Source organism: Myotis yumanensis, unplaced genomic scaffold (assembly GCF_028538775.1).
Source record: "Myotis yumanensis isolate MYYU_CA2020_CCGP unplaced genomic scaffold, mMyoYum1.0.hap1 SCAF_10, whole genome shotgun sequence".
Taxonomy (NCBI): domain Eukaryota; kingdom Metazoa; phylum Chordata; class Mammalia; order Chiroptera; family Vespertilionidae; genus Myotis; species Myotis yumanensis.
This window is the reverse complement of record NW_027223761.1, coordinates 35,248,522-35,264,165: the sequence shown is the minus strand read 5'-3', so window position 1 is coordinate 35,264,165 and position 15,644 is coordinate 35,248,522. Positions and strand designations below refer to the sequence as shown.

The following is a 15,644-nucleotide window of genomic DNA, read 5'->3' as shown; positions in this document are numbered from 1 at the left end:
CTGTTTTTATTTATTTTTTTTTATCCTTTTTGACTTTTTTCTCATTAATGGGAGATTTCTTGTTGGAGAGAGTAGGAAACTTCATTTCATTCAATACTTACTGAGTATCCTCTACCTGCGAGGTCTACTTGGCAAGGTTGATGTAAAAATTAACGATGGACTCTGTCATCAAGGAGTTTACAACTGTACTTTTGCTTTATTAGTACCAAAAATGTCTCCTCTTTCTCATGTAATTGAAAGAGAATTAAAGAAAATTGGGAAAGTAAGAACTTTGGAAGGAGACATGAGCAACTCTCCAAAGTGTTTTCTAAAAAGCATCTTCCAAACCTCCCTACAGGAAAGTTGAGGGTATACACTCCTTTAAATGTCTTGGTGGTAAAAATAATAGTAAGGCCTCATCTTTTTCCTTTGCCTCAGCAGTTAGTACATCTTTTCTTTATTGTTTTAGCCACTTCTGCCATTTAGTAAATACTGATTATGCTGTATTTTAGGAGGATTCCAGTACTGGGGACGACAATGTGCATGACAGACTTATAGGTCCACTTCCAAGAGAAGGTTCTGTGGGCTCGACCAGTGATTATGTCAGCCAAAGCTACTCCTATTCATCCATTTTGAATAAATCAGAAACTGGTAAGCTTCATCGTTGTATTTTCATGAAATACAGGGCATTTCAAGAGCAGTCTCAAGCCTAATCCCCTCATTTTATGGATTAGAAAACAGAGACCCAGAGTAAGATCAGTAGTTAACAGAAGCAAAGTTAGAACAAGAATGTAGTTTCCCTTTTCCTCAACCCATTGTTGTTTTTACTGTTTTGTTATTGCCACTATTTAGTAATAAAGTAAAAAAAATATTGAGTTTGTATTTTGAAGGAAGATTTATTTTTGGTAAGTTCGTATTCAAATTTAATCTTAAATTTTTGATACTGACTTGCTCTGTAAAGGAATGTCTCTGCTATCTTTTGGACTGGAATAGACTACAGGGGATACATCCATTTTGATGCAGATAAACCAGGCTTATTTTACTAGATCTATTCGAGGCCCCGTGCACGAATTCGTGCACTGGTGGGGTCTGGCCGGCCCCACCCTGGATCAGGGAGGGAGCTGGGGGTGAGGCCAGCCTGGGGGAGGGACCGCGGGCAGTTGGTGGACCTACCCTGCCCCCTAGTGAAACTCTAGGTCAAACTCTCGGTCGAGAGGACAATTTGCATATTAGCCTTTTATTATATAGGATTATGTCATCTTTCATTTTAACCTAATAATATATTTGACATTGATCATGTAAGTTTAAAATTCTGTTCACTTTTTCCCAAACATGATTAAACCTAGATTTTTAACTTTTTAAAATTTATTGGCTATGAAATTGCTTTTTTTATACCAAGGCTATTCCTTTATATATAATTGGTTAATTGCCTAAAAATGTAATTTAAATACTTTTGCATCATTGCATCTTACAATAAAACTTTGCGTAGATAATATTATTCATATTGAAAGAAATGGAAACTAGAGTACAGAAAAGCCTTTCATTTTGCAGCTAGTTAATGCTAGGTATGGCTTTTGAACCTTTCGTCTTAGAACTTCAAAATAGAGATGGTTTTAAGTATTACATACAAATATTTGGTATAAAAAGAAAACTTTAGAGTTACATTGCACATTTTGTTTGAATGGGATTGGTAACCTTCCATTTACTGTATTTTTAGTTAAGATGTAGACTAATTTTCTCAGCGCTAACTATTTGTGTAGGCTAGATGGTGTATTTGTTCTGGAAATTGCAGCAAAAGCTGGACTTAGGACCATTTATATCAGTAGGACTTTTGCAGTAAACTACCAAGAATAAAAGGGAATGCAGAATTATCTTGTGTTTCAGACAATAGAAGACAATAAAGCTGTTTCTCTTTATACTGTTTACTAGAGGCCCGGTTCGTGCACTTGGGAGGATCCCTCAGCCTGGCCTGCACCCTCTCCCAGTCTGGGAGCCATCATTCAAACATCCTTAGTGCTGCCGCGGAGGCAGGAGAGGCTACCGCCACCACCACTGTGCTCCCCAGCCATGAGCCTGGCTTCTGGCTGAGTGGCGCTCCCCCTGTGGGAACGCACTGACCACCAGGGGCCGGCTCCTGCATTGAGCGTCTGCCCCCTGGTGGTCAGTGCACATCATAGTGACTGGTCATTCTGCTGTTTGGTTGATTTGCATGTTATCCTTTTATTATATAGGATAATAGTGATTCTCCAATTTTTAGTTCTTACATAATCATTTGGGATGGGATACTTGTTAAAAATGTAGGTTTCAAAGCAATGCTGATTTAGCTGCTCTGGAGCAGGCTGGATAAATTGCATTTTGCACCAGTGGGGTCCCTTGGCCTGGCCTGCGGGATTGGGCCGAAACCGGCTCTCCAAAATCCCCTGAGGGGTCCCAGACTGTGAGAGGGTGCAGGTCAGGCTGAGGGACCCCAACAGTACACGATCGAGGCCGGGGAGGGACGCGGGAGGTTGGCCAACCGGGGAGGGACTGCGGGAGGACTCCAGGGCATGTTTGGCCCCTCTTGCTCAGTCCCGATTGGCTGGATCCCAGCAGCATGCTAACCTACCGGTTGGAGCATCTGCCCCCTGGTGGTCAGTACACATCATAGCGACTGGTTGACCAATCGACTGTCTGTCCCCTGGTGATCAGTGCACATCATAGTGAGCAGTTGAGCGGCCTTAGCATATCATTAGCATATTATGCTTTGATGGGTTGAATGGATGACTGGACACTTAGCATATTAGGCTTTTATTATATAGGATGGCTTTTTGATGCCCATAAATTCTGAAAGACTAAAACATACTTTAAAAATGTTTTCTCTCTGATTATACAAATGTAATACAGATTCATTTTCACACTGTAAAATGGTCTATACTGGCAGTCAGACATCCCCCAAGGGGTCCCAGATTGGAGAGGGTGCAGGCTGGGCTAAGGGACAGGCCCCCCCCCCCCCCCCCCCCCCCGCACAAATTTCGTGCACCTGGCCTCTAATACAAAATAATATTAAATGTAAACTAATTGAAAAATAACATTTAAATTAAAAACACTTATTTTGTTGAATTTCCATTTTCCTTAAGAAATTACTGTAAATCTTGTCACCATGTATAAAATGTATTGATTGGATAATGCTCTTATGATTTCAACTTAGGACTCTAGGAACACATTTCTCTATAACGCAGTGGGCTTGGGAACTTAACATATTCTTTCCTGTCTTCTTTGCCTACCAACTCTTCTTTCGTAGCTAGCCACTGTAAATAGAAAATGATTGGGGGATGGGAAGGTATGAATTCTGAGGAATGAAGAGTGGATTGAAGGCTGAGATGGCCCCATAGGTGATTAGAAATTATGTGACTGGTTATGTTTCATTATTTAAATGCGTATCTGTCTTTGGGCAGTTACTTTAATGGTTCTTTCATCTACTCCAGGAGTATGCCTGTTTGATTTCTACTTTATTACCTATTGGTTCTGTTCAGGATTTCTTTCCGCATGTGTCCTCTAAAAAATTGCATATGTTCTTATATTCTTTCCCCTTACTGGCTTATACTTAACAATATTCACAACTATTTCAAGTATAAGACCCACTTGATGATAGTTGTCATTTGAAGTTTATTGATTTAGACAATGCATACTGAGAAAAGATTTATATTAATTCAGTAGCACTTTTAACTTGTCTCACTAAAATCTTCATATTTTAAGAAAATAGTAGTACATTCATGTGAGACATTGTTCATTCTGTTTAAATGGTGTTAAGTCAAGTACAAACAACCATAGGTTTTTATATTATTTTATTGCTAATGGCAAAATAATGAGTGATGGCAAAAGTGAATTGCTATTACTTCCTCCTTCCCTTAACCCCCCTCCTCTACCACCTCCCTTTTTTTTTTAAGCCCAGGGAAGGGAAACAAAATCAACATAAATGATACATGATTGGTCTGTAGGTACACAAAGGATAGTAGTAGTTTTAAAGGGGTAGGTACAGTGGTTATCCTTGACTGTTGAGGAATTGGGCAAAGGAGACAGAGAAAAGGAAAAATCCTAGACAGCCTTAGCTGAGAAGTTAGAAATTTCTAATTGTTAGAAAATTGAAAAGGTAATTTGAAAAGCTTTAGTGAACACTTTCAGCATCTTTTGAGAAAGGATTTGTTTCTTTTGAGACAATCAAGTCATTCAGTATTAACTTGAAGTAAATAAATGTAGTTAATAAGCAAGGTGTTTTCCACATTTTGCTCAAATAATGAGGTATAACTAAAATGATGAGACAGATTTTTTATGTTGTTGCTTATGTGTATCTCATCAATGGCCTGTAGTCTACTTCAAGAGAGAAGTTACAAAAATGTTCTCAACAGTGGTGGCCATATCTAATCTATAATAATAAAAGCATAATATGCTAATTAGACTGGACGTCCTTCTGGACCACTTTGCAGACAAAGCCGGAGCTGCAAGGGAAGCCCAGGTCCTGGGTGCCTGCTGGCTGCTGGAGGGAAGCCCAGATCCCGGGTGCCAGAGGGAAGCAGGTGCTAGCAGCTGGGGGAAGGAAGGCCTACTCTTGCATGAATGTTGTGCACTGGGCCTCTAGTTAGATATATAAAGCTAAATACTTTTATTTTTTTGAAAAGCACTTGTGAATATTTAATGAACTCCCTCAATGTGGCTTCAAGCTAACAGGACACAATCCTCACCAGCTTAAATTTTAAGTTCATATAAGTTTCTCCTTTTTTCTTTCCCTCTTCTCCCTCCCTCTGATCTTTCCTACTTCCATCTCTTACTTCTCTTCTTACTCTTTGCATAGCAATGCTGATCTATAGAGTCTCATACTTTATGGGCATGTTAAAATAAAGGAAGTCATTCTGAGTTTTATATAATGAGTTTATCTCATATGTTATTAATTCCTGGTAGAAATTGGGTTATAGGGCCTGATGACAGAGATAACTGGTTCAGTTCAGTCTTCCTACATTGGGCGTGTGTGATAAAGTGAATATGTTTGTACTTTTCCATTTTAAACCACAACTTTTAGATTATTTTTATGTCAATTAAACATAATATTAAACATATTTCTCTTAAAATTTTATTAAATGCTACATAATATCCATGTATATCTCTGGACATATAAAAAAATATCCTGACTTTCTGAGAAGCAAGGTTTGCATAGTGCACATATTTCTTAGGTGCTGTTGAAAGAATGGAAATAATTTCCAACTAAGTAACCTTAACCTCTCCAAGTATAATGTGGATTAAATTCTTATTAAGTTCTTTTTGTTATTTTTTAAATATAAATGCTGACTAATGTATATTTGTGTTTTCTTTTTAAAGGTTATGTGGGATTAGTAAACCAGGCAATGACTTGCTATTTGAATAGCCTTTTGCAAACACTTTTTATGACTCCTGAATTTAGGAATGCCTTATATAAGTAAGTATTTTAAAAATTCTATAACTAAAACTGATTAGAAATTAAAATATAGTTTTTAATGAATAAAATCAAATTTATCTTCTTACAGTTACTTGTAAAGTTTGGGACATTTTTCACTTCATAAAACACATCAGAATAATATATAAGAAAAGCGTTGTAGGAGAGATTGGCATATGAAAAACTTGTGAGGAGTGAGAATCAGAAGTTCATAGACGGCAAAGGATACAATTGATGAGATTTACATTTGGGATAAATTATTGTTTATAAGCTTCCCTTTATAGCTTTAACACGTTTATGAAGAAATATGTTATCATCTTTTTGAGATAATCTGAATATGTAAACCACTTCTTCTTTCCCTCACTTCTCAATTAAGAAGCAAAGTTATAGTTTTAAACTTATAAACTTTGTTTCTAATTAAGATATAAAGCAACTGTTCTGTGTTTTCTGTTTGTGTGTTTTTTTAAAAGACTGTATGTATATCAGATATTTTAAAATGCTTTATGAAGGCAGTCCATATGTAAGTAAACCCTAAAGTCATGCATTTATTTTTATGAATGCCTATGATAATACATTTAATACATCCTCACCGCATATGTTTTCTTTAAGTTACACATAACTTTTATTTTTTCAAAGACATTTTAAAGTACAAATAAACTGACTTCTTTCCATTTTCATGTTACTTTTGAGTAACATCTTTTAAATTATTATAAATATATATTTAAAGTATTTTGGGAACTTTTAATATTGGGCATATTGTTCAAACAACATTATTTTACCGCTGCATTCATGTGTAAGCTCAATTTACTTATAAAAGTTGACATTTTTTTTCATTCAGCAAGTATTTGTTACCCAGTAGTGTCTATATGATAGGCACTTGGTGGATAGAAATGGAGTTAGAAATAAGGTCTTTGTTCTTGAGTAAGTGACAGATTGCTTTACAAAAGCAACATGTGTATGTATGAAATAGTTTAAATAACATTTAAGAATAGCTAAGTACCATGAGAGTTTAGTGATCAGGGTGATTAAGGAAACTTGGAGAAATGGCTTAATGTAGAAAGTGGAATTTGGGGTCATGAAGGTAGGTATGGTTTAACCAGGTTGGGAAGATCAGAGACAGGTGGGGGGACTTTCGAGAGTAAAAATGAGTAATAATAAGTGTTTTCTGAATGTTAGTTGTTATTAGTTTGCATCAGACACTGTGCTGGGCACTTTACATATAGATTAATTTAATTCTTATGGTAACTGTATGAATTTCACAATGTTATTATCCACATTTTACGAAGGAGGTAACTAAAGGCACAGAGAGGTTAAGTACTTTGCCAGAGGCCACAATGCTAGAAGTACACACCCAGTAGATAGCAGAATCCCTTCCCTATTCTGCCTGTACTGTAGCTGATGCCAGTAAGGATAATATGCGGTAGGAGTCTTCTAGAGGTAGCATAATTGGAGTTTTGTCAGAGTACTAAAAGTTGCGGTTAAGATATGGAGTCGAGCCTGCCATTCAAACTAGAACATACTAAACAGTCTGGTGATGTGCCTGCTTTGGCACGTAGTGCATAGAATGGGGATTCCAGGAGATTAACCACGACTCCTAATCCTTGAAAGTGGTCTGTAAATATATAGCATGGTGGAGAAGACTAAGAGCATAGCCAGGTCTACTCATTCAACAAATATATATTGAGTACGTACTGTGTATTAAACACTGAAATGACAGTGGTGAATAAGACAAAGTCCCTCCCTTCAAGCTACCATAAGTCAGCTTATATAAATGAGTTCTTTTGCATAGTCATATATGTCATGAAGAAAATAAAGCAGGGCTATGTGGATAGAGTAACTGTCAGGAGGTGGGGTAGTAAGGGAATACTAAGGAACTACAATGTGACTAGACTTCACAGGAGCCAGTCCGGTGAAGATCTGAAAGAAGAGCATTCAACACAGAACTGCAAGTGCAAAGGCCTTTTAGAAACACAAATCCATTGTGACTGGAACCCAGTGGTGAGGGGGGGCAGTGAGACATAAGGTTAAATAGGAAGGCCAAATGCCATGGGGATTGTGAGAATAGAGTGATGTTTATTGTCGGTTGGGAAACAAAGCCTGAGAGCCTGATGATGTTTGATAATGTAGAACCAAAGAAAGGATGACTCTAAAAAGGCTGGACCTTGCTGCATTACAGACAGGGTAGCACTAGCATGAACAGATAGGGTTCTGTTTCTTTATTTTCCTCACTTGTTATATGATAGCCAACAGAGACTCTACCACTTTAGATGTTGAGGCATATAACTGATGCATTAAATACATTGTTTTAGGAAAGCTTATATATTGCAGCATGCAGAATTGATTTGAAAGATTGGGAACCCTGAAGGAATCTGTTATTAAACCAGACATGGATAGCTGAAACCGGTTTGGCTCAGTGGATAGAGCATCGGCCTGCGGACTGAAAGGTCCCAGGTTCGATTCCGGTCAAGGGCATGTACCTGGGTTGCGGGCACATCCCCAGTAGGAGATGTGCAGGAGGCAGCTGATCGATGTTTCTCTCTCATCGATGTTTCTAACTCTCTATCTCTCTCCCTTCCTCTCTGTAAAAAAATCAATAAAATATATTTTTAAAAAATAAATAAATAAATAAACCAGACATGGATAAATGAGGGTCAAAATGAAGTTGGTGGCAGTGGGTATTTCATATTGAAAACTGATATGACTTAGTCACAAATTTTATTTAGGAGTAAAGGAAAAGGAAGAATCAAATATGGCACCAAAATTTCTAATTTAGGTGACAAGAGTAACAATAAGTACCAATGAGATGAAAAAACTTTTTAAGGCCCGGCCAGGGTGGCTCAGTGATTGAATGTTGACCCATGAACCAAGAGATCACTGGTTGGATTCCCAGTCAGGGCATATGCCTGGGTTTTGGGCTCGATCCCCAGTAGGTGAAGTGCAGGAGGCAGCCGATTGATATTTCTCATCAATGTTTCTATCTCTCCCTCTCCCTTTCTCTCTCAAATCAATAAAAACATATTTAAAAAACAAACAAACACCTTTTTAAGGTATTTATACCAGGCCTAAAGAACAGGTGAGAATTCAGTTGTATATTACAGTAATTCCTCCCCACTAAGTGAATTTCCCTAGCAAGAAATTTAAGCATTCTGTATTTTGACTTCATTGTTTTTTTACAGCTACTAGGGGAATTTTAGATCCCATAATGTCAAGTATAAATCCCTTCTATTGAGAAAAAGAATAAAAGAGCGCTAGGGTTTGAATATACAAAAGTGGATAATGACTTGAGGTGTTTGCAAGGAAGCTTTGAGAAGAAAAAAGTTAAATGTATTCCACTGACACCTTCCAAACAGAAGGGAGCTTCTGTGTGTAAAAAAAGGAACAGGACTCAAAACTGCAATTTCTTAGCCCTAAATAAGCAAAGTATTGAATACTTTAACAGAAGGACATACCAAAAGAAGAAGAAAAAGAGAAAGATTTTTAGTATATATATAACTTGCATTACAGGAAAGTAAATGTTGCATCCTGCTCTGAAACTAAGAAAGTTCTAGTGAGGAAGTGGGAAGTAATAATATTATTGCCAGCTGAAGAGAAAGAGAATCATTAATATATCCTTATTTAATTTTGTCTTTGGCATTGTATTTTATTGTATATAAATTATTTTAAGGACTTTTGTGGCTACATTACAAACTTTAATCCCACCAAATTTTATTTTTTCAATGAGCTCTTAAATTCTTTGATTAGGAATTTGCTTCTTATTGAGACAGTCCTTGTAGTTAGGGCTAAAGTAATGTTTATCAGAAGTATATTGAGGATAAATACCAAATCTGGATTACTTTATCTTAATTTTTAAAACATTTTATTAAGGAAAATTTCAGACATTAAAAAATAGTGGAATGTTATTATGAATGTAACTGTACCTATCATCAGTTTTGAATGTTATCAACTCATGATCAATTTTTTTATTCTGTAATCCTCCACTCTAATTTTTTGGAAGCTCACCCCTATCATATCACCTAAATTATAAAAATCTGTTCAAATAGATTGATAAGTCCCTTAATCTATTTTTAGTCCCTTTCTATCTTTTCCCCCCCTTATAATTCATTTCTTGAAAATATATATTCATTTGTCCTGTAATTTCAACAGTTTGGATTTTGATGGTTGAATGCCATAGTGTCATTTAATTATTGTTCTATTCCCTGTATTTTTTGTGAATTAATAATTAGAACAAAAGTCTTGATTAAATTTAACAATTACTTTTAAATGTGCTTTGTCTTTCATTCATATTGCTTTCTAATGTCTTTTTTCTTACTAATGTCTAAATTTCCTCTGAATTTTATGAATTCTTGAAAGACTAGTATTTCATTAGATATTAATGGCTTCAGTTAATATCCATGGTCTATATATGATCTTACATTACTGTGATGTTAATATTAATTATGCTTTAACAAATAAAAATATTTTATAAATAATTTTTAATCATTTCTTTTCAATAGGTGGGAGTTTGAAGAATCTGAAGAAGATCCAGTGACCAGTATACCATACCAACTACAAAGGCTTTTTGTTTTGTTGCAAACCAGCAAAAAGAGAGCAATTGAAACGACAGATGTTACAAGGAGCTTTGGATGGGATAGTAGTGAGGGTACTAATTCTCTTGTAATGATAAATATTTCTAATATTCAAAGGAATTCTGGCAGGCAGTATTATAAACAAATAGCAAAATAACACAAATTAAGAACTTAATCAACTTTACCTTAAACATTTTCACTCTTTTTGCTGGGATTTAAAAATAACTTATTTTAAAATTTAAGTTCTGAGGGATAAATTTTTTATTATGTATTTTTTAAAATCCTCACTCCAGGAGTGAGAATATTTTTTCCATTGATTTTTAGAGTAGAGCGGAGGAAGGGGTAGGGGGGGGAGAGAAACTTTCATGTGAAAGAGACACATCGATTGGTTGCCCCTAATGGGGCAGGGGTTTGAATCTGCTAACGAGGTACTTGCCGTGACTGGAAATTGAACCCCTCGACCCTTTGGTCCTCGGACCGATGCTCTTAACTGAGCAAGATAGGTCAGGGCTAAACTTTTTATTAATTAAAAATTTCCTCTAAAATACACTTGGTTATACTCTATGTGTATTTAAACTAAAATTTTTTAAATTTGTCATCTTAGATTTTTCTTAACTCTATAGTAAAAAAAAAAAAGAATAGCAAATATTACACATAGCACCATAAAGCATATGTTATCTGTAAATGTTGAGATCTCTTCATTCTTTACTGTAATTGCTTTTTCATCACTATAATGTGTATTTTTTTAGCAGTTTGTGTAGACTTTTCCATGTTTCTGACAAATTTGTCTTTAAACAACAAATTAGCATTTTATTACACTAAATATATTGCTATTTTAATTAAATTTTGTCTTAAAATAGCTTGGCAGCAGCATGATGTACAAGAACTGTGCAGAGTCATGTTTGATGCTTTGGAACAGAAATGGAAACAAACAGAACAGGTAATTCATCTCTCTCAAGTTGAGGGGAGTGTTTTCTAATAAATTATTCATTACCATAAAGGGATTTTTATTCCATTGAAATGTTTTGGCTTGCTCATAGTTCAGTTGTGAAAATACTAAATGGGGAATTGAAAATACTAGGTTCTCAGTTGGCCATTAACTGAGAACCTAATAAAAAATAATAAAAATTCTCATTAAACCACTGTAGATCTCAGTTTCCTCATCTTTATAATAATGAAGTTGGGCTCTATTCTCTAGTAGAAGGTTTCTTTTTAGCTAAAAACTACATAATTCTTTTTTTTAAAAAATATATTTTATTGATTTTTTACAGAGAGGAAGGGAGAGAGATAGAGAGTTAGAAACATCGATGAGAGAGAAACATCGATCAGCTGCCTCCTGCACACCCCCTACTGGGGATGTGCCCGAAACCCAGGTACATGCCCTTGACCAGAATCGAACCTGGGACCCTTCAGTCCGCAGGCCGACGCTCTATCCACTGAGCCAAACCGGTTTCGGCAAAACTACATAATTCTTATGTATGTGAGTGTGGGGTGTGTGTGTGTGTGTGTGTGTGTGTGTGTGTGTGTGTGTGTATGCATACATGCATGCATACATACATGTGGTATGCATGATTTAAGGAGATGATTTTTTAAAAATATATTGATTTTTTATAGAGGAGAAGAGAGGGATAGAGAGTTAGAAACACTGATGAGAGAGAAACATCAATTAGCTGTCTCTTGCACACCCCCCACTGGGGATGTGCCCGAAACCAAGGTACATGCCCTTGACCGGAATCCAACCTGGGACCCTTGAGTCCACAGGCCGATGCTCTATCCACTGAGCCAAACTGGTTAGGGCAAGGAGACGATTTTTGAACAGTATTTTCAGATATTCATTAAGTACAACTTGTAATCTGTAGCACGTTACAAAATATATTCATCAAGCGTTACCTTATTTTTGACCATAGTCATATGCTTTTGACATTTAGGATCCTTGTTGTTCTGACCCTATTTTTCTTATCCACTGGAAGGAGGAATGGGTTAGAAGAATGAAAAAACCTTAGATATGTCATTGGGATAAGGAGTAAGGCTGAACTGATGGGACTGAGGACTCAGCACAGAGGATTTATACTGGGTGCAGTGATAGAGGATCATAGAGAATCTGGACAACAGCCTGGAGGGTCTGTTTTCTCATTGAAACTATTATGGTGGCTTAGGCCAGAGGTTTTAAACTAGATTGTGATCCCCTCATGGTTTATGAAATCAGCTTAGTAAATATACACCAGCACTTAAAAACAAAACAAAAAGGAATAGAATGGAAAATAAGAGAGCATCACATAAGTAAGGGTAAGTATTGTTGTTATGTAACTTTTGTTACAGTTATATTACTGGGTTGCAATGAAAATTACTTTCTTTCTGTGGGTTGCTATTGAAACTGTTTGAAAAACACTAGATTGAACCACTGCAGAATTATAGAGAAGACAAAATCAAATATGACTGGGACAGGAGAATGAAGAAAACTTCATTAAATATTAGAGTAGACAATGAAGGTGGATCCTAGTTTGAAGGCTTATTAAGTCCTAGATATTAGAAGAGATTTAAATTTATGAGAGGTAAACTATAATGTGCTTTCTTCTTAAGAGATTTGAAAATATGTTAAGTTTATTTAGTGATCTAGTTTCTCTAAACAGTCCTGTGGGGTTGTATTTTAATAATTTATATAGATGATATTAGTGGCCTTTTTTTTTCTTCATTAGTCTGAAGTTACCCTTCTTCTTATTACATCCCTCTATGGGTTAACACTTTTATTAAGGGCAGCTGGGGCATTCCTGCTCAGTTCCAAAGTTTGGGTACAAGAATTTTGAGGCAAGATATTCACATGGAGGGGTTCCTTACTTAGGGAGTTATGTGCCTTCTTTGGGCCAGGCAAGAGATCCATTATTTTAGGTGAGGATATTTTAAGGGAGATGGAATTTAAGATTTTAAAAAAATTTCTGTACATTAAAAGAAAATTATAACCTCCTTAAAAATAATTTTATATATGTTACTGAAAGTTAAAAAGTTTTGTTTGTGCTAGCAGATATTATTTTAAAAATATGAATATATTATTGTGAGAGTGGTGATATGCATATGTAAAGCTATAAAAACAGCCAGTTATTTAATTGTGTAATTATCAATGTACCTAAAGTGATAGATTAGGATATATTTTCAGCCTAATGAAAAGATATGACACTTAATAGTATAATAAATTGGTAACTGATTACAACAGAACATTGTTTAATGATGGGGTTTTTAATCTTCTATATATGTAAAAGGCTAATAGGCAAAGGGTCCCCTCGGGAGTTCGACTGGGAGACCAGGAGTTTGATTGCTTGCGGACCACCAGGGGGTGGCGTGGTACGAAGAAAGGCCCTGGCTGGCAGCCAGGGAAGGGAGGCCCCGGCCATCAGCAATCATCTCTGATCGCCAGGCAGTCCTAAGGACCCTACTCGTGCACGAATTTCGTGCGCCAGGCCTCTAGTATATGATAATTGAAATAGGTAATTTTTGTACATGATTTTTAAATTAGTGTTAATCTAATTTTGATTTTTAGTTGATTTTTATCAAGCCTTGACTTTTTTTCAATAGAATTTTAGACAAATCTTAAAGCTTTCTGAAACTTCAGTAAGAATGAATATCCTTTTGAAATTCGTATTTATAAGCATGAATTGTGTTTTCACATTTTAAAAAAAATTAGTTTTAAGGAACACTTTAAAATGTAAATGTTCTTATTTTTAGGCTGATCTTATAAACGAACTATATCAAGGCAAGCTGAAGGACTACGTGAGATGTCTGGAATGTGGTTATGAGGGCTGGAGAATCGACACATATCTTGATATTCCATTGGTCATCCGACCTTATGGGTCCAGCCAAGCATTTGCTAGTGTGGTGTGTACCTTTCCGCTGACTGCTTGTGTATCATACACAGAATACATAATAGCACAGTGGTATAATCTTTCATAAGGTAAGTATCATCCTAGATACACCTTCTTGGGTTGTTAATCATTCCTGCATTTAAACTAGCAAGATCTAGAAGATTTTTGACCCTTCAGTGAGTCCTAATAGTGCATGTATACATGTATATGAGGGAAAGTAAGTGCATATGTACTGCCTCATGGCTCAGTGTTTTATTCTTTCTGATAGTTGACTAGATTATTTCACTTTATTTATTTTTTTTACCTCTAAACAATCTGTTCCATAAATGCTATTTTGTGACCTTTTGTTGCATTGAGAAGTACATTTTGTTTTGGGGACATTTTGTTCCATATACTTTTAAAATTGGAAAAATAACCTTTGGTTTAATGATAAGCAGAGGCCACATTTTTAAAGGAGCATTCCTATGCTAAAATTTAATTTAAATCTATGCATTTAAGAAGCACAGATAATTTGAAGAATCAGAACTATATATGGTTAGTTTATTTATATATTGAGTATGTAAGTGGGAGATTAAGATTTCTTAGTCTTCCTGTTAACCATTTCTTAATTGCATTTTGTTATTATTATTGCATTTTATCCTTATGTGTGTTTACTTATGTGAAAGGAGAGTCACAGAAGGAGTTACGTTGATATTTAAAATGAGAGAATTCTGAAACATTTATTTAGAACCTATTATGAGCCAGGAGAAACTTTCTAATACATCTGAAAAAGAATTTCGTCATGATGTTGTTTGGGCCTTATTTATGCTAACAAACTGATAGTGGCTCGTAGCTAAAATAAGTGTTTTTAAAGCTAGTTCATACTTTATCTAAAATAGTGCTACATGTGTGGTTTAGTCCTCTGGTCTCTAGGAAAATTGATACCCTTTGCTGTTTTCTTCTACTTTTATATGGCTATCAGAAAATGATCAGCAAGACGTTACAGAATTTTATGAGTGGAATCCAAAGTAAAAGACCTTTCCTGGATAGTGGCAGATCAGGTCTTCTTTCTTTCCTCCACTGTTTTTTAGTTTACTTCCTGAGTAGATTTGAAAAATTTTGTGCCCTTTGTAAACTACCATTTTAGGTATGTGAGATTGGCTGTGGTTTGAGTTACTAGTTTTGTTTTTCATTTTTGTTTTGCTTTTTCTTTATTTTGGCAGTTTACGTTAGAAGTGACATACTGAAAAACCATTGGAAATTAGTTAGCACTTGTCTTTCAATGGTTTATTTTCCTAACTCATTTTTAAATATTGGCATTTCTTGAGCAAAATATACTAGGGAAATATTTGGTAGGCCCAAGTGATATAGAATATTTCTTCTAATTTGTTTACAAAAGTATTTTTTAAAAGGGATTTTTCACGTATACATTTAGTTCAGTTTTTTGATATATTCTGAGGAAGCTAGTTTTATTTGTCTTTTGCAGTGTTGAGTATTCAGCAAATATAATTGCTTAGCAATTTTTTTGTCATGCTTTATTTACCTACTGAATTGCCATCACCACTCTCAAGTACATTATAGACACAGCAGAGGAGCTATTTGGAGAATATTTTTGAAGGAGTGTAAAAAGTCACATTTCTAAGTGGAATTCTCCAAAGGTAGTATCCTCCCTTAAAACACAGATGGTGGTGGTGGTGATTCAGTGGGAACTGGAAGCTACAGCTATGAGGCAGTATGTGAGCAGGTTTATAACACACATGCGCTAATAGGGCTTGCAGAAGGCAACTTAAAACTTCCTAGACTTTGCTGGAATCTCTTGAGGGA

General features: G+C 35.6%; 1 protein-coding gene across 2 annotated transcripts in view; it reads left to right on the top strand.

Annotated features, from left to right (window-relative positions):
* The window catches only part of USP47 (ubiquitin specific peptidase 47), a 101,637-nt gene that overhangs the window by 40,549 nt on the left and 45,444 nt on the right, over nucleotides 1–15,644 (top strand). For both annotated transcript variants that reach the window (XM_070425288.1, XM_070425287.1), the window contains 5 exons: nucleotides 492–630; nucleotides 5,329–5,425; nucleotides 9,916–10,061; nucleotides 10,848–10,927; nucleotides 13,705–13,854. In XM_070425288.1, the coding sequence (XP_070281389.1) occupies nucleotides 492–630; nucleotides 5,329–5,425; nucleotides 9,916–10,061; nucleotides 10,848–10,927; nucleotides 13,705–13,854 (612 nt within the window). The remainder of the gene's footprint in view (nucleotides 1–491; nucleotides 631–5,328; nucleotides 5,426–9,915; nucleotides 10,062–10,847; nucleotides 10,928–13,704; nucleotides 13,855–15,644) is intronic.